This window comes from Scyliorhinus torazame, chromosome 13, assembly GCF_047496885.1.
Source record: "Scyliorhinus torazame isolate Kashiwa2021f chromosome 13, sScyTor2.1, whole genome shotgun sequence".
Taxonomy (NCBI): domain Eukaryota; kingdom Metazoa; phylum Chordata; class Chondrichthyes; order Carcharhiniformes; family Scyliorhinidae; genus Scyliorhinus; species Scyliorhinus torazame.
In genome coordinates, this window is record NC_092719.1 from 35,035,205 (window position 1) to 35,060,999 (window position 25,795).

The window sequence follows — 25,795 nt, forward strand, 5'->3', positions numbered from 1 at the left end:
TAGCAGGTGATTAAATCTTTTACAGATCCAGAGATGGGGTAACCCCAGGCTCGCATTCCTAGCATTGTCTGGCATCTTTGAATTTGTCTATATATGTGTTTCTGGAACAGACCTCTTCATTCACCTGAGGAAGGAGCAGCGCTCCGAAAGCTAGTGACATCGAAACAAACCTGTTGGACTTTAACCTGGTGTTGTAAGACTTCGTACTGTGCTCACCCCAGTCCAACGCCGGCATCTCCACATCATTTCACCACAGTTAAATTATACTCGTTATTTATGTCGTGGAACACAAAGAAGGCAATACTTCAGGTTGTCTTATCGTCATTAGCTGGAGATTAGATGGTGGTGAAATCTTACAAAAGAGTAAATATTTGGATGGAAATATTTTTTTACTCCTCAACATTGGTTGATTTTTTACATCCACACCTGCATCCTACGACATGCCTGCTTGTGTGGATTGTTATTCTGTTAATTGTACTTTTAATATTTTACTTCTTTATTATTTAGGGATATGTTTATCGATGACGAATTCAAGCAACGTATGACCAAAATGATAGGCAGTTATCTAAGTTATCTCTTTGATCTGGAGTCAGGTGAGGTGGTAAGCAGCTGATTAATTTTCTATTCCATGGACATATATATAGGAAAGAGGGTAAGTGTCAAATGGGTAGCACAGTTGCTTCACAGCTCCAGGGTCCCAGGTTCGATTCCCGGCTTGGGTCACTGTCTGTGCGGAGTCTGCACGTTCTCCATGTGCCTGTGTGGGTTTACTCCGGGTGCCCTGGTTTCCTCCCACATTCCAAAGATGTGCAGGTTAGGTGGATTGGCCATGATAAATTGCCCTTAGTGTCCAAAAATGTTAGCTGGGGTTACTGGGTTACGGGGACAGGGTTGAGGTGTGGGCTTAAGTGGGGTGCTCTTTCCAAGAGCCGTTGCAGGCTGGATAGGCCAAATGGCCTCCTTCTGCATTGCAAATTCTATGACTATGATTCAATAGTAAATGTATTTTTAAACTTATCAGTGTTGGAAGTACAAGTCAGTTGCATATCTTACTATTAAAATGTTCAGAAATATTTCACACTTGCCAGTTACAATGTTTTTTGTGCATGATTATTAAGTAACTATAAACCACTATGCGTACCATACCTTAACTTTGTCCATCTCTGGCTTTCTCTGTGTCTTGTTAATCCTTTGTTGTCCTAGATTCATACAGCAGGATTCTCTGACCCCCCGCTGGGTCGGAGAATCCCAGGGGGGCGGCGCGAATCCCGCCCCGCCGCCCCGACGCTGGCTGCCGTATTCTCTGGCGCCGGTTTTTGGGCGGGGTTCACGCCACGCCGGTTGGGGACCGTTGGTAGCAGCCCTCCTGGCAATTCTCCGGGCCCCAATGGGCCAAGTGGCCGTCCGTGTTTGGCCAGTCCCGCTGGAGTGGATTAGACATGGTCCAACACGGTGGGACCTGGCAGGTAATTCGGCTGGGGCGGTCCTCGGGGGGGGGGGGGGGGGGGGGGGGGGGGGCCTGTGCCGTGGGGGCATTCCTTCCTTCTGCGCCGGCCCCTGTAGGGCTACGCCATGGCCGGCGTGGAGAAGACAACCCCCTGCGCATGCGGCAGAATGCGCCGGCCGGTCTGCGCATGCGCGGAACCACGCTGGCGGTTCCGCGCATGCGTGAGATCACACCGGCCCTTCGACGCTGGGGGCTGTTGGCGCCGGAGTGGTTCGCGCCGGTTTTCCCGCTGGCGTGGGGACTTAGCCCCCGGAAAGGCGAATCCCGCCCATAATTTTTGTCTCTCTTCCATAAGATTGCATCATTAGACTTTTATACAGCTTTCTTAACTAGTCTGAACTGCAAAAGTCGTGTGCACCTTAATTTAAAGCACACAACTGTGTAATTTTCAAGCTGTGTACTATTCTGGTTTTGATACACTCTAATTTTAACCCCTGCGCCCACTGATAGCAATATCTGGGGATTCAGGGAATTGGGAGTAAAAATCACAGTGCAACTCACCTACTTCTCATCAATTTCATATCCCGAGCCATTTTAATAGACAAGTTATAAGCAGCAGCCTACCCCATTGGTTTGGGTAGTGAACGTCTTATTAAAATGCAAAAGTCATGATTTGAGACAATATTTTAAATCACGGGTCACAAGACACAAGGGCTGTGCCAACTGCACCCAGGAAAGTTGACACAAAAAGCTAAATAAAATAGCTTTTTAAAGGTTTTCATGTCAGCCAGGAGGAGCAGGAAATCTCATCTGGACTCCAGAAGGAACCCTTGGGCCTTCTCGTCCCAGGTTTCCTCCCAGTGCAACCCATCTCTTGGGTGAGATTTTTGATTTTTATATTTTTAAAGTAAAATCATTTTGGAAATAGGGGCCGCTTCCTCATTCTGTCTCTTGAGTTACGGCACAAAATGAGGCCATTCAGCCCATCATGTCTGTGCTGGGTGAAAAAAGTAGCCGCCCATCTTTTTTTGAAAAATATTTTTATTAATCATATTTTTTACATTTTTACACAAACAGTACCTGACCCCCTCACCCCTTGACAGCAGCCAGGTCCCCAAAGTGCAAAATGGACAATCCCCCATCTCTGGTGGAACCCCTCATCTACGTTTTCCAAGGCAAAACATTCCAACAGGTCCCCCAGCCATGCCGATGCACTAGGGAGAGAAGCTGACCTCCATCCCAACAAGACGCGCCTGCGAGCAATCAACCAGGCAAAGGCTAAGACGTCTGCCCCACTCCAGTCCGCAACTCTGGCAGGCCTGTCACCCTGAATATGGCTTCTAGGGGACCCGGCTCCGAATGCATATGTAGAACCTTGGACATGGTGCTAAAAAGCGATCCCCAATATCTCTCCAACTTCGGGCAGGACCAGAACATAGGGACATGGGCCCCTCCCACACTGCTCACAACTATCCTTCACCCTCTCAAACAAACGGCTCATCCTCGCCTTCGTTTAGTACACCCTATATCACTTTTAGCTGAATCACCCCAGCCTCATGCACGGGGTTGAGGGATTGACCCTTTGCAGCACTTTGAACCATAATCCTTCTTCCAGCTCCATCCCCAGCTCTTCCTCCCACTTGCCCTTAATCCCTTCCATAGACTCCCTATCCTACTCCATAATCTTACCATAAATCGCTGAGATGACCCCACTCTCCAACCCCTCTACTGACAGCTGTGTCACCGGGAAGCTCGGAAAAATCTTTCTTGCGAAATTCCGCACCTGCATATACCTAAAGCCTTCCTCACGCTGCAGTCCATACTTCACCCTAAACTCCTCTAGACTTGTGAATCTCCCCTCCAGAAACAGATCCTTCACCTTTTTCACCACTTTTTCCTCCCATCCCCGGAACCTCGGATCCATCCTCCCCGGCTCAAACCCATGATTCCCTCTTGAAGGATGAGTTGGCATCACGCTCAACCCGTCCTCAACTTGAAGTGCTGTCAAAATTGCCCCCAGATCCTCAGCGTAGCTACCATTGCCGGATTAACAGAATACATCCCTGAATTAGCGGCAGCGGTGCCATTGCGAACGTCCGCAACCCCAGCCTTGCAGGACCCCGCCTCCATCAGCACCCACAAAGCTTCTGATTCCTTCCACCAGCCCCACATTTCTCCGCATTCGCTGCCCAGTAATAGGGCAACATAGTAGCATTCTAATCCCATCTTCTAGCATCCAGACTTTAACCCGACCTGTCGCCATCTGTCAATCCATCAGCAGGTGACTGTTCCTGTGAGTCCTTGTTGGTGGATATTGCTTTGTTTTCCCTGTGCCTGCCCGCTAGTCTCATGCCATTTCTATTATGTTAATGAGGTGTACGTGTTAAAATAGCTTGGGTCCCTTGCAGGCAATTTAATGTAAATCTACCACTAAGCCTGCAAACCAAGCACTTGCCTTGCATCTCTGGTTAAAATCAGAGCTATGGCTTTTCATAAAATAGAATGATTTTGGGTCAGATTAGAAAAAGTTAATTACTTACCCTTGCAATACATTTTTGCAGCTTGCTCCAGAATTGTTCGAGAAAGCATATTTCTTTCGTTCAAACCGTTTATTGAGGAAGTGCTTTTGGTGAGTATTTTTGAAGGAACTATGTGATACAAATCGTCAGACTTGATTTCTGGTTCTTGTAACTGTAAACAAAATCACTAGAAAATATAAATATCTTCCTTATTCAGCATAATTCCTCGGTGATATTTCCAGTTTGCCAACATAGAGAATCACCATGAATATATATCCTTGTTTAATAAAGATTTTGATCTTGATAGTGTTGCTATGCTTCTCCCTTTATAAAGACTGGCATGTCTGTGTGGCATTCCTTTACTGTAGTTCCACATGGTCAAGTTTGTTGATGAGGACAGCAAGACAAATCACTCAGCTTTATTAATTATACTTGTTATAATTTAGCAATCTTCAATTTCATTGATCTAACCAGCATTGTCTTTCCCATCCATGATTAGAAGAGTGTGGTGACAATGAATATCCCATTGGCAACAGCAAGTGTAGACAAAATATTCATCATTAATTGGTGTGAAGAACAAGAATTTGCATTTGCTTTGTGCCTATTTTGTAGAGAAGCAATCCAAGATGCTTCACAGAGATGTGAGGAGAAACTAAGGGGGGGATTTTGCACTCCTGTTTTTGGGGGTTGGGATCAGGGGTGGGAGCAGGACATCCTATGAGAGTCCCAAAAAGCGATTTATGCTGGTGGGGTTTCGTGTTCCATTTGCCCCTGCCCCCAACCAATGATTTAACAGGAATCCTGACATTGAATGCTGGGTTCCCCACTTGAATATATTTACATATAATTATCAGGCCTTTACGGCTGATAGTTTTCCCCCATTAGGTTGTCCATTCACAGGGTGAATCATGATGGGTCTCCCACAGCATGCACCTGACGAGCAGAACCCGCCAGAGCGCCCGGGGGGGGGGGGACTGATGCGTTGGCAGATGATTCCGTGAAGACATGTTTTTTTTTTCTAAATGTTTTTTATTGGGTTTTTGAACAAAGTATATTTACTGTTATGTACATAAAATAGAATATAGATATACACATAGAAGAGAAGGGAACACGCACAAAAAACGAAACAAACAACAACAAAAAAAAAGTTAGAATAAAATAACTGGTAGGGTATTATGTGCTAGCTCGACAACAGCAGCTCTGAGCTCTGTACAATTGGCAATATTGTTTTTAGCACATAAGTAGGCATCTGTTTGTGGGGGGGGGGGGGGAGGGTACATCTACATTTGGGCGTCAGGGAAACAATTGCAGAACAATTACAGAGGGCAATACGCGAATAGATCTGGTGTTGGTGTTGTCGCTTGCCTCTCCCGGACGGTTTTCGCTGCTGTTTTCGTCTCGCGATCACCTCCGCTTCAGCCGTTCGTCCCGTCTTTCGCCCGGATTTTCCATGTTCTCTGTTCCTGTAGATGCCAAGTTTGTTATCATTTCCTGTGCCCTCCTTCCGGCTGTCATTCCCTTGCCTCTCCCCCACCTCACTGGTTCCCTCTATTGTTCCCTGTCTCCTCCCTCTTCACCCCCACATCCCCTTCTCCTGTGGTTTGCCTTCCTTTTCTCTTCCCCCACCCCCCCCCGCCCCGGGTCTATCCCTCCCTCCCCGCCTCAGCTACTTTCCCCTGATTCTTGGCTACCTGGCTATTGTTCTGCTTGTTCGTTGGCCACAAACAGGTCCCAGACCAATTGGGTGAATGGCTCCCACGTTCTGTGGAAGACGTCGTCTGACCCTCGGATGACGAATTTGATTTTCTCCATTTGGAGAGATTCTGAGAGGTCGGACAGCCAGTCTGCAGCTTTGGGTGGTGCTGCTGACTGCCAGCCGAACAGGATTCTACGGCGGGCAATCAGGGAGGCAAAGGCAAGGGCGTCTGTCCTCCTCCCAGGAATAGATTTGGCTGGTCTGATACCCCGAAGACCGCCACCTTCGGGCATGGCTCCACCCTCATCCCCACCACTTTGGACATTGCCTCGAAGAAGGCTGTCCAGTACCCCGCAATTCTGGGGCAAGACCAGAACATGTGGGCGTGGTTGGCCGGGCCTCCTTGGCACCGTTCACATCTATCTTCCACCTCCGGGAAGAACCTTCTCATACGGGTTCTTGTTAAGTGGGCTCTGTGTACCACTTTTAGTTGCGTCAGGCTGAGCCTAGCGCATGTGGAGGTGGAATTGACCCTATGCAGTGCTTCGCTCCAGACTCCCCACCCTATTTCGATCCACAGGTCTTCCTCCCATTTCTTTCTTGTTGCGTCCAGTACGGTGTCGACCCTTTCTACCAGGTGGTCATACATGTTGCTACAGTTCGTGAAGACATGTTTTGTGTGAAGGGTGGTTTCGTGGGGGTGGGCTGGGGTGAGTTCCATGGGGTGGTGCTCCATGTGGCCGTGGGTGTTTCGTGGAGGTGAGGTGTGGTAGGTAAGTTTTTATTTTTAGTTTCTTGTATCAGGCACCCTTTAAAAATTGACCCCATCTTTTGTAACTGAAATTGCTGGCAGGACGGGCTTAATGAGAGCCTGTCCCACCAGTGTGACCTTGTGAGGCCCCCCTTCATTATTTTATGGCTATGTGCCGAACAGTCTGCAGGAAAGCTGCTTTGTAGCTGGCAGCTTCCTTGCCATTTTTCCCACCCACTGTGCCACTTTACCTTTTTTTGGGAGACAATTCCTTGGAGAATGAAGGAAAGATTGGGAGAACTCACCAAAAGCATGAGTGGGAGAGGTTTAAGGAAGGTCTGAATTGAGACGTAAAGGAGTTTACGGATAGAATTCCAGAGAGTAGGACTTGGGCAATTGAAGACATGAAACTAATGGTGAGAAGAAATGAAAGGGAATTCACTAAATTTTGAATCAGAGGTGCGGAGATTTTCAGAGTCAGAGGGAGGATTTGAAATCAGGAGAAATAGGCAAGGATGAGGCAATAGAGGAATTTAAATGATAGGATGAACATTTAAAATTTTAGATGTCAGCCACAGTTTAGCAGTAGCATTTTAACCTCTGAATGGGAAGCTTGTGCAATTATGCTACCTGAACCATGGCAAGGAACAATGTGTGAACGTGTGTTTCAGTAAGGACACCTTCACTGAAATTTTCCACTTGCTACAGCCATAACTGCAATCACAGACTAGGGCAAAGACTGCAGTGTCTGTGAAGATTACCATGCCGTGAAGTTTTATGCATCTGCCTCCTGGCAAGGTTTCACTGTTTTCCATCCACCGTTATACAAGGGAGATCACTCGGGTCTTCAATATTTAATTCCCTCATGCCGGATGGAAGCAGGTGGAATGTGCATGCAGCTCTCCCTATCATGTCCTCCTCCAATCCTAGATCTCCTGGTTCAGTGTCTTGTCTCCAGGTTAAAGAGACCACATCGTTGCTGTTCTGCCTGTTTGGATCAAGCAGGTGTCTTTGACCTCCTGCCCTCAAGAAAGCTCATCTTGCTGAAACCCCTCAGATCCTTGAAGTAGACCTCCAGGAACAATGAGAGAGCTCAGGGCTAGCCTGCCAGGTCCCTACACCACTTCCTTAATTGCTACATCCTAAAAAAAATCCTAATCTTGCTGAAGTTCTTTGAAGCATGCCGAGGTGAGTTTAATTAGAAATCCTTCCTCTAACAAAATATCTGTGTCATCACACCCATCATGAATAATTGGCCAAGATCTACAGAAGGGAGCTCCTTTCTGGTTTGCTCTGATAAAGAACAACTAGAAGGCTTGTTACACCCAAGGTTGGGTTCAGACCTGAATATCATCCTGACATCCAAAGTAAATATTAAGTCGGGAAACTTAAGCTCAATGCTTCCACTGCATGGTCTACACAGAAGGCCCTGTGTAGAGAGGATATAAAGATTCATGATAATCTTCTGCATACTGTACAACCGTGCCATTATGAGGGAACATCACTTACCACTAGCTTTATGACATACCACTGAGGAGCAGGAGAATGTGTAAGAGGTTGAGGGGAATGAAACAATTTAGACAATCCCTTTCTATCTGGGCAGTCTGTGAAGAGCTCATCTGAATGTGATATCAATAACTACAACCCAATTCCTCATTTACCAACCAATAAAGGCCTGATCTTCCCTTTATCAGTGACTGTCAGAATGTCCTCTTGACCACAATGCAAAAATAAAAGTCACAACAAAAGAAACATTCCAAACCCAAGTTTATGAATAGAATCATGTCATATTGGGTACAAATGTCAACTAATCACCCTTGTGCATTCCCTTTTGTTATAACCTGCCTACTTACCATTGGCTGGGGACTAATGACTATCCCACAATCCTGTGGGAGTATGAGCTTCCCCAATGAGGGCGGCGGAGAAACCACTAGTAAACTCCTAGTATAAATAAAGCTGGCCAGTTCAGGAACCAGCAGGAAGGAGTATGTAGCAAGGGAAGTTACTGCTACTGTTATGTATATATGTTATAGTAAATAAATGTTATTACTTTGTATCCTTAAAACTCGTGCTGGATTCTTCGTGGCCCTTACAAAACTGGCGACGAAGGTTAAAGTGAATAGCTGTCTACACTGCTGAAGCCACCTCCCTGGATTTTTGTTGGATACAGGTTGGAAGTTGTTTTCTATTATACCATGCCTCTGTACGGACGTTTGGATGTTTTTGATGCTGCACTGGAAAGCTGGAACCAGTACACACAACGGATGCATTACTATTTCCGGGCAAACAATATTACCGAAAACGAGCGCCAGGTGGTCATATTGCTCACCGCCTGCGGCCCGCATACGTTTGGGGTGATTAGGAGCCTTACGTACCCAGCTGCGCCGGACACCAAAACGTTTGATGAACTTGTGAATATAGTGGGGCAACATTTTAACCCAACCCCGTCCACGATAGTCCAGCGTTACTGGTTTAATACCGCTGAGTGGACCCCTGGAGAATCCCTTGCTGATTTTCTATCCAGGCTACGCAGGATTGCGGAGTACTGTGACTATGGTGAGACCTTGTCAGAAATGTTACGCGACCGTTTGGTTTGCGGTATTAACAATGCGGCCACCCAGAGAAAGTTGTTAGCGGAGCCAACATTGACTTTTCAACAGGCCATTCAAATAGTATTGTCCCGAGAGAGCGCAGAGCGAGGAGTACAGCAGCTACAGGGAATGGAAGTGCATGTCTTGGGGCGCAACCCCTTCCGTCCGAAAACGTCCCCCGCACTCCTGCGGTACCTTGGGCGAGGCAACGTCCGGACCGACGCCAGTGGCCGTCGGACATTCCTCCCCGAAGGGAGCCTTCTCCAGAGCCAATGGATGAGGAACCATGTCCGTGTCAGACTTGTAGGCGCCGACCCCGTCGCGGACGGCGGTCCTGGGGGCGCGCCGTCGTTCCGACCGAAACTGGGACCAGCCCAGGGGCCGTAACTGGGACCAGCCCAGAGGCCGTGCCTTCCATGTGGATGAACCTGCGGCGACTACTCCTGAGGACGTGGAGACGGAGGACGACTGCCTGCAGCTGCATTGTGTGGCAGCTCCCCGTGTGGCCCCCATTAAGGTTACAGTACGGGTCAATGGCCACCCGCTTGAGATGGAGTTGGATACTGGCGCAGCGGTCTCCGTGATCGCCCAGAGGACATTCGACCGCATCAAGCAGGGTATACAGACCCTTACATTAACCGACTCACAGGCCAGGTTGGCCACCTACACGGGGGAACCACTGGACATTGCAGGAACTACAATGACCCCTGTTGTCTATGGACGCCAGGAGGGGCGTTTCCCACTTATCGTGGTGCGCGGCCATGGGCCCAGCCTGTTGGGTTGGGACTGGCTGCGCCAATTGCGATTGCAATGGCAGCACATCCTCCAAACAGTTTCTGAAGGGTTGACTGAGGTGCTAGGACGATACCCAGATGTATTCCAGCCTGGTTTGGGGAAAATAAAAGGAGCCGTAGCCCGTATCCAAGTTGAACCAGGAGCCACGCCGCGCTATTTCCGGGCGCGCCCAGTGCCTTACGCCTTGCTTGAGAAGGTAGAAGGGGAGCTCACTCGTTTGGAGAGTTTGGGTATTATCAGGCCGGTCCGTTTTGCTGACTGGGCAGCACCAATTGTACCTGTAATGAAGCCAGATGCCACGGTTCGCTTGTGTGGCGACTATAAACTTACAGTGAATACGGTTTCCCGACTCAACCGATATCCAATGCCTCGCATAGAGGATCTCTACGCGAAACTTGCAGGTGGACTCTCGTTCACAAAATTAGATATGAGTCACGCCTACCTGCAGTTGGAGCTGGACCCTGCCTCCCGACCATATGTAACGATTAATACACACCGGGGCCTGTATGAATATACACGGTTGCCCTTTGGAGTATCCTCTGCCTGCGCAATTTTTCAACGTGTTATGGAGGGCATTTTGAGAGGTTTACCATGTGTGGCTGTCTACCTAGATGACGTTTTGATTACAGGGACGTCGGAGCAGGAACATTTGGAAAATCTGGAGGCTGTCCTTAGACGCCTTTCGGAGGCTGGAGTCCGTTTACGTCGCACAAAGTGCGTATTTCAGGCAAAGGAAGTAGTCTACCTAGGTTATCGGGTGGACCGCGAAGGTCTTCACCCCGTCGCAGAGAAGGTATGTGCAATTCAACATGCCCCCGCCCCGACTGACACTTCGCATCTTTGTTCTTTTCTCGGTCTCGTAAACTATTACGGGCAGTTCCTCCCCAATCTGGCAACTACGCTGGCCCCTTTGCACCTTCTGCGAAAGAAAAATCACACCTGGGTTTGGGGTCAGCCGCAAGAAACCGCTTTCCGGCGGGTAAAGCAACAATTGTCGTCGTCTGGGTTACTAACCCACTATGATCCTGGAAAGCCTTTGCTCGTCACATGTGATGCATCCCCGTATGGTATTGGGGCCGTCCTGTCCCACAAGATGGAGAACGGGGCCGAACGACCGATAGCTTTCGCCTCCTGTACATTGACTGCAACGGAGAAAAAGTACACGCAGATCGAGAAGGAGGTCCTGGCAGTGGTTTTTGCAGTGAAACGCTTCCACCAGTACGTGTACGGCCGCCATTTCACTATCGTGACTGATCATAAGCCCCTGCTGGGACTTTTCAGAGAGGATAATAATAATACCGCCCATTGCTTCTGCACGGATCCAGCGCTGAGCTTTGTTGCTTGCTGCATACGAGTATTCTCTGGAGCACAAACCAGGTACACAGATAGCAAATGCCGACGCACTGAGCCGATTGCCTTTATCGACCGGCCCCATGTCGACCCCCACGACCGGTGAGGTGGTTGCAACCCTAAATTTTATGGACACCTTGCCTGTCATGACATCACAGATCCGTGAGTGGACCCAGACGGAGCCAGTCCTGTCAAAGGTTCGGCACATAGTCCTGTATGGTGGGCAGCATAGACAGCTCCCAACCGAGTTGCGGGCATTTTCCTCCAAGCTGTCAGAATTCAGCGTGGAAGACGGCATCCTCTTGTGGGGGACGCGTGTGATTGTCCCGGAAAAAGGCCAGGAGCTGATACTAACAGACTTGCACAATGGGCATCCAGGCGTGACCAAAATGAAAATGTTGGCCCGGAGTTGTGTCTGGTGGCCAGGCCTCGACACCGACATTGAGAAGGTGGCCCAAAACTGCTCCATTTGCCAGGAGCATCAGAAGCTTCAGCCGGCCGCGCCCCTACATCACTGGGAATGGCCAGGGCGGCCTTGGGCACGCTTGCATGCAGATTTCGCAGGCCCTTTTCAAGGATCCATGTTCCTTCTACTAATTGACGCCCAGTCCAAATGGCTAGAGGTGCATAAGATGCAGGGGACAACGTCCTGCGCAACAATTGAAAAGATGCGTTTATCGTTTAGTACGCATGGCCTCCCCGAGGTGCTGGTCACGGATAACGGCACTCCATTCACGAGTGAGGAGTTTGCGAGGTTCACGAAGATGAATGGCATCTGCCATATCCGCACTGCCCCTTACCACCCGGCTTCAAATGGGTTGGCAGAGCGCGCAGTGCAGACATTCAAAAGAGGCCTAAAGAAGCAGTCTTCCGGATCAATGGACACGAGACTGGCTCGCTTTTTGTTTACATACAGGACCACCCCCCATGCAGTGACTGGGGTAGCTCCCGCAGAACTCCTAATGGGCCGGAGACTTCGCACCCGCCTTAGTATGGTTTTCCCGGACATTGGCGCAAAAGTACGCCGCACACAAGAACGGCAGGGACAGGGATTTTCTCGGCATCAGCCGATTCGGCAGTTTGCGCCCGGTGACCCAGTGTTCGTTCGGAATTTTGCTGGTGGTGCCCAATGGGTTCCTGGTGTAATCTTTCGCCAAACGGGCCCTATATCTTACCAAGTGCAAGCCCAGGGTCGTCTCCAGCGAAAACATGTAGACCATGTTCGGTCCAGAAGACTATCCCCTCAAAAGATTCCCCGCCCCCGAAGCTCATTTCAACAGCTGCAGAGACCAGAGACAAGGGAAGGTAGTCCTCACAATCTTCCACTGGTGCCTCACTCGAAGCCTGCGCAGGTCGTTACGGGACCAAATGGAGATAGAGACGCTGACATGACGGAGGCAGCAGACTCTGACTCCGAGATGGAGACACAGGATGCATCAGAGGGGGAATCCTCGGGTCCACGGGCCGTGGATGTACAACCGTTGCGCCGTTCATCACGGAAGCGTCGGTCTCCGTCTCGTTACACGCCGCCTGATCCAGCGCCGCATGCAAATGGTGTCCGGCCTGCGGCCAAACGAGTCCGACGCCCTCCTTCGCCAGGGTCTTCGGTGGATTCCTTAGACTTTGGGGGGGAGGGATGTTATAACCTGCCTACTTACCATTGGCTGGGGACTAATGACTATCCCACAATCCTGTGGGAGTATGAGCTTCCCCAATGAGGGGGGTGGAGAAACCACTAGTAAACTCCTAGTATAAATAAAGCTGGCCAGTTCAGGAACCAGCAGGAAGGAGTATGTAGCAAGGGAAGTTACTGCTACTGTTATGTATATATGTTATAGTAAATAAATGTTATTACTTTGTATCCTTAAAATTCGTGCTGGATTTTTCGTGGCCCTTACAAAACCTTTGTATCCTTCTTCTCTGTGCTTTAGCCTACCCTAAATGTTCCTATTAGAACTGATATGTTAGTTGGCAGGCTCCATCTGGCCCCCAGAATACAGAGTAGGTAGGAAACTGGAGCACCCGGAGGAAACCAACGTAGTCACGGGGAGCACGTGCAAACTCCGCACAGACAGTGACCCAAGCCGAGAATTGAACCCGGGTCCCTGGTGCTGTGAAGAAACAGTGTTAAACACTGTGCTACTGTGCAAGAGGTGGGTATCCAAATAACTATAGATACTGAAGCAATCCATACCAAAATGCAAAAAAGATCCAGACAACTTCAGGCTTGGGCTAATAAGTGGTAAATAACCTGCACACAATGCAAGTGCTGGGCAATAACCACTTCCAACAAGAGGAGAATTAAACTACCTCGCTTTGATGTCCAATGGCCGTACCATCACTGAATCCCCCACTATCAACATCCTGGGGTTGCCATTGACCAGAGGAGAATTCAACTGCCTCCCTTTGATATTCAATGGTCATACCATCACTGAATCTCCCACTATCAACATCCTGGGGTTGCCATTGACCAGAAACTGAGCTGGACAAGTCATATAAAAAACTGTGGCTACAAGAACAAGTGAGAGACAGGTAATTTTGTGGCAAGTAACTCAGGGCGACACGGTAGCATAGTGATTAACACTGTTTCTTCACAGCACCAGGGACCGGGTTCGATTCTCGGCTTGAGCCACTGTCTGTGCGAAGTTTGCACATGCTCCCCGTGTCTACATGGGTCTCCTCCGGGTGCTCCTGTTTCCCCCCACAAGTCCCGAAAGACATGCTTGTTAGGTGAATTGGACATTCTGAATTCTCCCTCAGTATACCCGAACAGGCGCCGCAGTGTTGTGACTAGGGGATTTTCACAGTAACTTCATTGCAGTGTTAATGTAAGCCTATGTGTGACACTAATAAAGATTATTATTATTATTACTACCTCTTTACACTCCAAAGCCTGTCCACCACTTACAAGGCACAACTCAGGAGTGTGACGGAATATTCTCCACTTGTCTGTATGATTTCAACAATAATCAGAAAGCACAACACCATCCCGGACAAAGCAGCCGCTTGTTTTACGCCCCATCCTCAAACATTTGGGGCGGCACGGTGGCTAGCACTGCTGCCTCACAGCACCAGGGACCCGGGTTCGATTCCAGCCTTGGGTAACAGTCTGTGCGGAGATTGTACATTCTCCCCATGTCTGCAAGGGTTTCCTCGGGTGTTCAGGTTTCCTCCCACTGTCGAAATATGTGCGGGTTAGGTTGACTCTTAAATGCCCTCAGGGATGTGCAACACATGCTGGCCCGGCCAGCGCACCCACATCCCATGAACAAATAAAGAAAAAAAAACATGGATTGCATGTGGTTCATGAATAAGACTCACTGCCACTCTTCTCGAGGGCAATTATGAATGGGCAATAAATAATAACCTTGTCAATGCTCACATCCCATGAACGATCTTTAAAAAAATCCTACTAATATCTATTGGCAGAAGTTGAGTTGGAATTTTCCAATTGGCTTCCAGGGAGCCAGTAATAAGGCTTTAAAGTCCTCTTCACCTGCTTGGCCTCATTTTGAGGCACTGTATTTGTTATTTGGCATGGCTTCCTCCTACTGCGTGCAAGCTGGAGGACCTCGGATTTCATTGGACAGCAAATTCACACTCTGACCATTAATTTACCAATTCAAGAAAGTCACACGTAAGTGAATTTCCCACACAGCGCAGGCTTCGGACTCCCATTTGAGCTAGATAACGGGGTCCTGAAACCTGCAGGAAAATCCTGTCCTTCGTTATTGAACCAAAAATTTGATGAATCATTGGGAAAGATCAGTGAATTTTTTACTCAAGGTCATTTCTGATTTGAAGATATGCCAAACTCACAGTAGATATTTGTGCACTGAAGGAAGAGAAGGAATACTTTTGTATTAGATCCTTTTTGATTTCTTGGTGTATTCTGATGATGTCCACTGCAGTGTACGGTATTGTGATTTAATTAATATTTCAATGTCCACATCTTAATAGAATGGCAAAACCTATGAGAATGTTTGGTGGGGCTTAGCAGAAAACAGTTTAAAAAAAACTATTTCTTCAAAGTTAAGCAACAGAGGTTACAACATGTTATGTCCAGAGCTACCGTATTGCTGTTTTACATGTTTGGTCTTATTCATTACTAGATAAGCAAGCAATAAGTTTTCTTTATTTTTCTGCTTTTTTTTCATCAGTGGATGGAAGACATATATCAGAAATATAAGAAGGTATCATATGAAACTGCAACAATATATATCAAAGGCTGAAAATTATTATAAAATGAACAAATTAAAAGTGTCATTTGATATATGGATGACATGGGTGCAGTTCCAAAAAAGGCAACACTTTTGTGAGTTGAAATCCATTTTATATGATAAAGAACTGGAATTAATACTTCTGTCTGCCATGTGTGCTAAAAGTTTTGTTTAAAGACTGTAGTTTTTATGTTCAGCTGTATATAAATATTTACTTAAAGTAAACCCTTAAATGAAAATTATGATTGACCTTAGATGAGAAGTATATTTGATGGAAGTAAGGCATTGATTCCGAGGCAATGTGAGATCAGAAAAAAACTAAAGGTTTTTTTTATCTTAATTTTATCCTTTCCCGTCAATTCAGAGGGTGTTTGCCCACCTCTTACATGGGTGCACAAACCTCTAATGCTTTGACCATTTGATTACCCTCAAATGGTATGTCTGAGCTATGTGTCAGCAAACCATTCAACAGCAAGAGATTTCACAACTAAATAAGATCTGCTATCATCTGCAGCACGGTAGCCTTGTGGATAGCACAATTGCTTCACAGCTCCAGGGCCCCAGGTTCGATTCCAGCTTGGGTCACTGTCTGTGCGGAGTCTGCACGTCCTCCCCGTGTGTGCGTGGGTTTCCTCCGGGAGCTCCGGTTTCCTCCCACAGTCCAAAGATGTGCAGGTTAGGTGGATTGGCCATGATAAATTGCCCTTGGTGTCCAAAATTGCCCTTAGTGTTGGGTGGGGTTACTGGGTTATGGGGATAGGGTGGCGGTGTTGACCTTGGGTAGGGTGCTCTTTCCAAGAGCCGGTGCAGCCTTGATGGGCCGAATGGCCTCCTTCTGCACTGTAAATTCTATAAGATAAGATTCTATCTGTTATGCAAATATGCACTAACAGCAGGACACAATGAAGTTTCATAGTTTATTCACGCGTTTATACAAAAATAAATTGATTTGTTTTCCTAGATGAATGCACAAAGTTGTGATACATTTACATCGTAACCATGATCTGTACCAAAATGTTTCCTTAGTGGAAAAAGCAGCTATGGAAGCAGGAAGATCTGGGGTGCCACAAGATTTTGTGGGTAGTTTTGACTATGGTCTTCTAAGCGTAGACACTGTGACAGCTAGGATTTGCTCTTCTCTAATCCTTTGAGATGTTTGGGTACATTGAGAGAATGTGCATGTAGTCATCATCAGAGACAGCATTTGCAACATGGTTCTGACCAGTGAAGCAGAGCGAGTAGACAACCTAACAGTTGGGAAGATTTGGAAAACAGTAGTTACAGTAGCCCTTTGGGTCCAAGCTGTGCTGGTAGAGGAACATATAGGCTTGAGTTTCAACAGGCTAGTTGACTAACAGAACTGTTGGTGGCTTTGCACTTAATCAACATACAAGTTTGCTTTTCAGCAAGGGCATTGGATAGTGATGAGCAAGAGCTTGGGTTGTTTTTTTCTTCATAACCAGCAATCAATACCACTGTTCTTGCTATGACCAGGCCAAGTGCATATTGGGGATTTTCCTGATCCATAAACTATTATATCAAGTTAACTGGCTGGAATGCATGTTTCTCAGTACTGTCTATGTTTACCTGGGTAGGGAAGGGGAAGGATCAGAATTCTAGCTGATCACCATTAAAGTGATTCAAGGGCTGATCAACGACTTGTTAATGGGGCAGGGATGGTGTTGAGATTTTCATATGGATGTATATGGGTGTTATAACCTGCCTGCTTACCATTGGCTGGGGACTAATGACAATCCCACAATCCTGTGGGAGTATGAGCTTCCCCAATGAGGGGGGTGGAGAAACCATTAGTAAACTCCATATAAATAAAGCTGGCCAGTTTGGAACCAGCAGTAAGGGAAGTTGCTGCTGCTGTTATTTATATATATATATGTTATTGTAAATAAATGTTATTACTTCGTATCCTTAAAACTCGTGCTGGATTCTTCGTGGCCCTTACAAAAATGGGCTGCCTGCATTGCTTGGCAAGCCAGTCATTACCACCCAAGGGAATTATGTCGGATCCATTAAAGAGTGAATGACACATTGACAAACAGATGCCATTGATATGGTGTAGGTGATGGGAGAGTAGGCGGTAAGCATTTGGGCAATGTAGGGAATTATGACATTGTGGAGGCAAAAGAGCAGGAGCAAGGCTCCCAAGAACAATTGTGTGTCACTTGACCACAAAGAAGGCTGCAGTGAAGGCACAACTCTTATATTTTGTGCCCATTGGCAATGAGGAGCAATATCTCCTGTAGGAAGGTCAAAGCCATGGGCCATTGTGGGAGAAGGGGGGTGGGGGTGGGGGGGGGGGGGGGGGGTGATGACACATGGGAGAAGATGGAGGCAAAAGCTGTACCCTCAGCATAGGATCTACTGCTGATGAAGGGAATTAGCTTGTCATGACCAAGAATCAATACCACGAGTGACTGCAGCTCCCCAGGAATCTGTGAACTTGTCGCTGGAGACCTTGCACCTCGTATCACCAGTTGCTATGCCACGCCAGTATCCTTCAAAGTCACAGTGGTCTTAAACTTCTTTGCATCTTCCAAGGATCAGCTATGGATCTTGGTGAAGTCTTGCAAATTGCTGCATGCCCATGCATCTTGCAGAGCACTGAAACCTTATTTAGTTGGTTGTTATGAAACTTAAACTTGCATTGTAGAAGAGAGCAACGGTTGAGAACTTCAACTTCAGACAGGCCTTGGAACCTTTGTGCATACACAGACTGGAAACAGGCTGCACATGCAGATTGGTATTTTTACATTTTTCTTTGGCCCAGTGTCTTAAGGAAAATGATGTGAAATCCCAGCTCCGGGAGAGAATATTGAAACCCTGTGAGGTGGGCTATTGTTGAAGCCATCCGAGTTGAACGACATTTGGAGAGAATTCCAAGGCGAGAGTTTGAAGATTGGAATCTATTGTGAGAGAGGTGGAGATTCAGTGAGGCTGCTTTATGTCTAGCTGGTTTAGCTCAGTTGGTTGGACAGCTGGTTTGTGATGCATAGCGAGGCCAGCTGCGTAGGTTCAATTCCCATACCTATTGAGGTTATTTATGAAGGCCTGCCTTCCCAACCTTTGTGACAAATGGTGGATTTGGCGAATATTGGCTTCTAAATAATGGGACAATTTAAGAGTTAAAAGCCTGGGGTTCGAGTGTGTTTGACTGCAGTGGTCATGTTTTTAAACATGATTTTGTTTTGCTTCTAGGAAACATACTGTGAAATTGCCCAGAGGAATGTGGCTTAACGGGGACATCCCTGGGGATTTAATGTGCTTTTGTAGCCTGCAGAGATCATTTGTTTTTCAGCTTGGGGAGATGAGGTTATTGCTGGGCAGAGCCCAGGAATGCAGAGAGGAAGTTAAGTTTTGAAGAAGCTTTGGGAGAGGGAAGAGGTGAATTCTGATCTGCCGGGCACTGAGTCCATAATTCTCTCACAGTAAGATAGTTATTAAAGAGTAATAATCTGTAAAGCAGAGCAGTCTTGGAGACAAGGAAGAAGCCGAAACACGGCAGGTGAACTGCTTTTTGAAGACATTTAGCCAGAGCCTGAAGGGATTCTAACTGGAGCCAAACTTGTTTTATGAAGCAAGTCTTACGCTATGCCATGCTAATTGAAGATAGATTGAGAACAGTAGGTTTATTTTCTTGTTTAATGCCGTGTTAAGGGATAATTGTAAGATGTTCTTTTCGGGTGTGAAGTTAAATAGTTTAATATTGTATTCATTATAAAGTTTTGTTTTAGAAATACCAAAGCCCTATTTTTTCATGCAATCAGCCCTGGAGTGAACCTATCTTTCCGCACAGTCTTACAAATAAACAAAAATTTTGGGGTTTCAGTTCAGTATCCTAGCCACTAGCCTGGAATTATTACAAAATTGGGGGCTCTTTACCGGGATTCTTGAGTATAATTCCTTGTGGGAAAAGGTGAATTCTGATCTGCCTGAAACTGAGTCCACAATTCTCTCACAGTAGGATAGTTATAAAAGAGTAATAACCTGCAAGGCAGAGCAGTCTTTATTGGTGACAAGGAAGAAGCTGAAACCCGGCAGGTAAACCAGCTTTTTGAAGATATTCAGGCAGAGTCTGAAGTGATTCTAACAGGAACCAAGCCTGTTTTATAAAGCAAATGTTACTCTATGCCATGCTAATTGAAGATAGATTGAGAACATTGGGCGCGATTCTCCGGCCACGTTGCGCTCTCGCTCAAGCGTAAATAGCGGTGAATAGTGAGAGAGGCTGAAAATGCGATCCGTGCCGGACGCCAAACGGTTTGTGATCCCATAGGCAAAATTGGGATCTCGCCGTAGCGTGGGGCGATGCCTATTATCACCACTTAAGCCCCCTTTCTACGCTATCAATGAGACTGACCCCATATCCAACGGCCTCCCATCATTCATTGGCCTCCCCGGCAAGTACTCACGCTGGCACCGATTAATACTCCTTTTGAAAAACGTGAACTGGCAGAAGGGCTTCTGTTGGGAGCTAAGGAGATGAGTAGCCATCTTTGCTCACAGGCAAAGAGCCCAGGGACGCTGGTCATGCCACCCCACTGCTCGGCAGGGGTGGATCGCCATGGGGAGTTTGGGGGGGGGTGGGGAGAGTGCTTGGAGGGCATCTGGGAGCCAACCATTCATGGCACCACTATGCCAACCCCTGGATTGTGTGTAACCATTCCAGGGGCAACCCTTGTCCCTGCCTGTCTGCCCCGCCAATCACCCATATCCCCACCTACTGCTGAGGACGCTGGCTGTGCGGCTGAAGGCTGCATGATAGCACAGTGGTTAGCACAGTTGCTTCACAGCTCCAGGGTCCCAGGTTCGATTCCCGGCATGAGTCACTGTCTGTGCAGAGTCTGCACGTTATCCCTGCGCCTGCGTGGGTTTCCTCCCACAGTCCAAAGATGTGCAGGTTGGATGGATTGGCCTTGCTAACTTGCCCTTGATGTCCAAACAAAAGATTATGTGGGGTTACTGGGTTATGGGAATAGGATGGCGGTGTGGGCTTAGGTAGGGTGCTCTTTCCAAGGGTCGGTGTAGACTCGATGGACCGAATGGCCTCCTTCTGCACTGTAAATTCCATGATTTTATGATTCTATTGCTGATAGGAATTGGCAATTGTGGTTAACATAGATTACATAGAACATACAGTGCAGAAGGAGGCCATTCGGCCCATCGAGTCTGCACCGACCCACATTAATCCCTCACTTCCACCTTATCCCCGCTACCCAATAACCCCTCCCAACCCTTATGGACACTACGGGTAATTTAGCATGGCCAATCCACCTAACCTGCACGTCTTTGGACTGTGGGAGGAAACCGGAGCACCCGGAGGAAACCCACGCACACACGGGGAGAACGTGCAAACTCCGCACAGACAGTGACCCAGCGGGGAATCGAACCTGGGACCCTGGCGCTGTGAAGCCACAGTGCTAATCACTTGTGCTACCGTGCTGCCCAAGTGAGCACTTCACATATGCCAAGTGGATTCCTGTGAGTGGGCAGACCACGTAGCTTGTGGGAGTCATTGCCTAGCATCCCAATCACACCCTGATGCCAGGACACAGTGTTCGAATAATGCGGGAGGCAATACCACACACAACATCTGAACAGCCAGAGGATGGGACACAGAACCGGGGAAATGTCCACTGCCGGATGGTGGGTGAGTGCCACGGGGAGGGGGGGATGCCTGGAGAGATGGGAAAAGGGTCTTGAGGTTAGTCCGCCTTTCGGAAGAAAGTGACAGAGGCATCATAATGGTTGTGCAAAAAGGAGTTTAATGTGCTGTACAATACTCCACTCCCGGCGGCACATGCACAGACCTGCAGCCCTGTCCCGTGTGCTGACCTCGAGACGCGGCCTCATCAAAGTGGTGGATTTCGGGGGAGCTGGTGCCCACCGTCGCCACACCATGGGACGGGTCCAGGTTGGCTTTCGCTCCTCCTCCCGATCGGTGTCCTAAAGGCCCTGGGGGTCCACCTCGGGACGGAGAGGCAGCTGGCTCGACCCCTGGGCACCCCTGCATACTTTGGCTCTGCCAGCCCTGACGGCTCCCCATGGTCTGTACCATTGTGTCGACACCCTCGGCGATGCTCCTCAGTGACTGGGACATGGTGTGCAGTGCCTCAGCCATGCCCACTTGCTACTGGGACAAGCTCGGTCATTCCCATCTGAGAGCGGGATATATCCCGCAGAACCTCATCAAGGTTGGCCTGGTGATGGGTGACATCCCCCAGTGAGGCGGTCATTCTGCCGAGGCCCTCAGCCATGGCCGTCACTGACTGCGCAATGCCTTGGACATCTTCAGTCATGGTGTCAACGTTGTGCACCAGGCTCTCCACTGCGGTCGCCACCCTAGCAATGTTGACCTTGGTGCCATCTCCAGAGCCATCTCCTGCGCCTGTAGCCTCCGGGACTCCTCCAGGTGGATATGGATCTGCTGGAGCGACGCTGACATCTCCCTTGCACATCCCAGCCACTCCCAATCGTCTCCATCACCTCTAGGTATCCCACTTCCACAGGCTCAGCATCAGGCTGGGACCCAGCTGGGTCCTCGGATCCAGCAGCCCTCCGACTGCTGTCTCGCCTGAGGGTTTCTGCCTCCACCTGATGTGCATCATCTGTGGTGTGGTGCTTACCAGACTGTGCCCCAGAAACCTGACCACTAACATTTTCCACTGAGGTGTGTGTTTCAGTGCTTGTGGGGGGTGTAGATGACAGCTATGCTGCGACTACGGTGGCATATTCGGAGCTCTTCAAAGCGTTCTCCTCGGAGTCAGGAGAGGGGGCCACCCGGGATGGGCCGGCTCCATCGGCTGGAAGACTTGCAGGAGCGTGGACATCTGGCCAGTAGGAAGGATGGGCCAGTCAGTCAATAAAGCAATTTGACAGGTTCACGTTTGACAGGCCCTCCGGGTGGAGCCTGGTGGTTCCTCACCTCTGTGGAGTCCACCAGCCTCCGAGTTGGTGGCTGATCGGCCACCCAGGTCACCTCCAGGGCCCGCTCCTCAAAGGAGATGAGGAGTCTTAAGTCCGGCATCCCACCGTCAGTGTGGACCCTCTCCCACTGATTGTGGGAGACTCAGAGAGGGCATCGTTAGCCACACGCATGGTTCACAGCGGTGGGACATGGGGTGTGAAGGCGGGGTTGGGAGGGTTTTGGGGCGGGGTGGAGGGTTGGGAGTCGCATGAGGAGTTGGGGGGTGGGGGGTGCGGGCCTTGGTGTCTACTCACTCGTGCTGCCCGGTGTTGGTTGTTGACCATCTTCCTGCACTGCTGGCCAGTCCTCTTGGTCATACTATTCAAGCTTATGGCTGCTACCACCTCATCCAGTCAGCACTGGCTACCTTGTCACCCTCCAGGACCCTCAGGGGAACAGAACATCCCTCCTGGCCTCCACTGTGTCCAGGAGCCTCCCCAGGTCAGCATTCCTGAATCTTGGGGCCCGTGTCCTGGGTGCCATTGTTGTGAGCCGGCTGGGGTTGCCTAAGTGTAAGATCTTCTTATTTTTCTCCTTCGAAAATAAGGTACTCGGGCCGGTTGAAGAGGTTTCCAAAACACTCTTTATTTTTATTTTTTGTTTTAAATTTAGAGTACCCAATTCATTTTTTTCCAATTAAGGGGCAATTTAGCGTGGCCAATCCACCTAGCCTGCACATCTTTGGGTTGTGGGGGCGAAACCTACTCAAACACGGGGAAAATGTTCAAACTCCAAAAGGACAGTGACCCAGCGCCGGGATGCAGCTGGGCTAACCCACTGTGCCACTGTGCTGCCCTACTGTTTATTTTTTAAGAGTTTACTTAATACATTTGATCAAAATAATACATAGTCTTGTCAGAATACAGCAAAAAATCTTGTAAGTTTCAGAAGCAGTAAAAGAAACAACTTCAAAGAAATAATTTTGACGAATACTTCAAGAATTGCCGAAGGCTAAAATTATTCTAATAATCAATCATACGGATCAGATTCTTAAGGGGATCTTTATCTGTGGTTTAGCTTCATATTTACTTTCATTGGTTTTAATTCGCAGCTGAGACACCAGATTTGCTCAGAAAAATGTCAATCACTTAACAGATTGGTTAATTAGACATTAATCACTTACTCCAAATTAATTATTACTTCCCTGACAGCACCGTTCAGATGTATTCTATCTCACGGTCAAACTCTTTGCTTCATGTCTAGCCTAGTGTCATGTGAGAGTACCTTTAAGACATGGATGTTTAAGCAATGTACCTTTAAGAAAACAGTGATGTCAGAGAGCTGGGTGTGTGTCTGTGTTTTGCAGTGAGCTGGATCTCTGCCATAAAAGACCATCACTGGATCATTTGGGTGATTTAAAGTAAAGCCTTTAACCTGATGTGATTTTGTTTAAAGGGGTTAAGTCTCTTGGAAGTTTGAAGGAACATTTTAAGGAATTATTGCAATATTTTCGGAGTTATCTTTGAAGTAAGGGGTGTTAAGAGATCCAATGTTTATTTAAGATGTTAGGTTGAGGTCATGGAATAAACAGTATTTTGTGTTTAAAATCCCACGTGTCCATAATTGTAATCCCACACCTAGGGAAAAAGCCGTGTGCTAGGAAAAGCAACAAATCCATTAAAGGGAGAGGTTGGTTGAACTCCATGATACATTTTGGGGTTCTGAAAACGCCTCGTCCATAACAATTGGGGGCTTGAGGGGGATAAAAGTCTATCTAATGGATTGGCTTTTGTGAACTTAAAGACAGTGAAGGATTGTTCCTTTTCCGGTGTGGTATTTTAGTTTAAGTGGGGAGAGTGTTGTGAACAATGGCTCTTTCAGAGGTTCAGAAGTTTTTGGGGGTGGAGAATGTCACACTTAGTATTTTACAGACCGAAACGAAAAGCAGACTGTTAGATTTGGCAAGAACATTGCAGTTAACATTACCTGACAAAATGCGAAAAGATGAGGTAATTATGGCGGTGGTTAAGCATTTAAAGTTGCCTGAGATAGGGTTTGACTCATTGGAAATGGCAAAAATTCAGTTGCAAATTAAACAAATGGAACATGAAAAAGAATTAAAGCGGCTTGAATACGAGAGTGAGAGAGAGGAAAAAGAAAAAGAAAGAGAGAGAGAAGAAAAAGAGAGAGAGAGGAAAAAGAAAAGGAGAGAGAAGAAAGGAGAAAATAAAGAATAGCCCTAGCAGAACAAAAAGAAAAAGAAAGGGAGATACAGATCAGGGAAAACGATAAAGAGAGGGAGTTTGAACTTCAGAAAAAGGCCATGAAACATGACAATCAGTTAAAATTGGCAAACGTAAAGGGAAACGTACAGTTGGATGATAGTGATGAGGATGAGGATAGTGAGAAAGAGTGTCATAGTCGAAGGCTTGGTGGGAATCTATTTAAATATGTCCAAGCATTGCCAAGGTTTGACGAGAAGGAAGTGGAAGCCTTTATCATTTCATTTGAGAAGGTAGCAAAACAAATGAAATGGCCACAGGACATGTGGGTGTTACTGATTCAAACAAAGCTGGTAGGTAGAGCTAGTGAAGTGTTTGCATCACTACCGGAGGAGGTATCTGGAACGTATGAGGAGGTGAAGAAATCCATCTTAAGTGCATATGAGCTAGTGCCTGAAGCTTACAGACAAAGGTTTAGAAATTTAAGGAAAGAATTTGGTCAAACATACATGGAGTTTGAAAGGCTCAAACAGAGTAATTTTGATAGGTGGATAAGGGCTTTGAAAATAGACCAAACGTATGAAGCTCTCAGAGAAATTATACTTTTGGAGGAGTTTAAAAATTCAATTCCTGATGTAGTGAGAACTCATGTGGAAGAACAGAGGGTTAAAACTGCAAGATTAGCAGCGGAAATGGCAGATGATTATGAATTAGTTCAGAAATCAAAGATTGGTTTCCGACATCAGTTTCAGCTGGTGAGGGATAGAAACTGGGGACATGAGAAACACTCAAGTGGTAAAGGTAAAGGTGATCTGATGGGGGACAATAAAGAGAGTGTACCTCAGATTAAAAAAGAAATCCAGGAGGGTGAAAAAGAAATGAAAAATTTCAAATGTTTTCACTGTAATAAACTAGGCCATGTAAAGTCACAGTGTTGGTGGTTGAAGAAAAGCACTGGGAAGACTGATGTGGTAAGACAGGATAAGACAATGGGGTTTGTTAGAGTGGTAAAGGAAAGCCCAAGGGAAGCGAAGGAGGTGCAAACGATTGTACTGCCTGTTCAAGAAATAATTGTTAAGAAGGTGCCAGATGTCTTTAAAGAATTTACTTGTATGGGTAAAGTTTACTCATGTGTATCAGGAGGAGCAAGTAAAGAAGTCACAATTATAAGAGATACAGGGGCGAGTCAATCTTTAATGGTAAGAGATGAGGAATTATGTAGTTTGGGAAGAATGTTGCCAGAAAAGGTGGTGATATGTGGAATTCAGGGTGAGAGGAGTAG

General features: G+C 47.4%; 1 protein-coding gene across 2 annotated transcripts in view; it reads left to right on the forward strand.

Moving 5' to 3' along the window:
* fbxl13 (F-box and leucine-rich repeat protein 13) overlaps positions 1 to 25,795 on the forward strand; it is a 444,736-nt gene that overhangs the window by 27,717 nt on the left and 391,224 nt on the right. For both annotated transcript variants that reach the window (XM_072471330.1, XM_072471332.1), the window contains exons 4-6: positions 508 to 601; positions 4,009 to 4,076; positions 15,310 to 15,464. In XM_072471330.1, the coding sequence (XP_072327431.1) occupies positions 508 to 601; positions 4,009 to 4,076; positions 15,310 to 15,464 (317 nt within the window). The remainder of the gene's footprint in view (positions 1 to 507; positions 602 to 4,008; positions 4,077 to 15,309; positions 15,465 to 25,795) is intronic.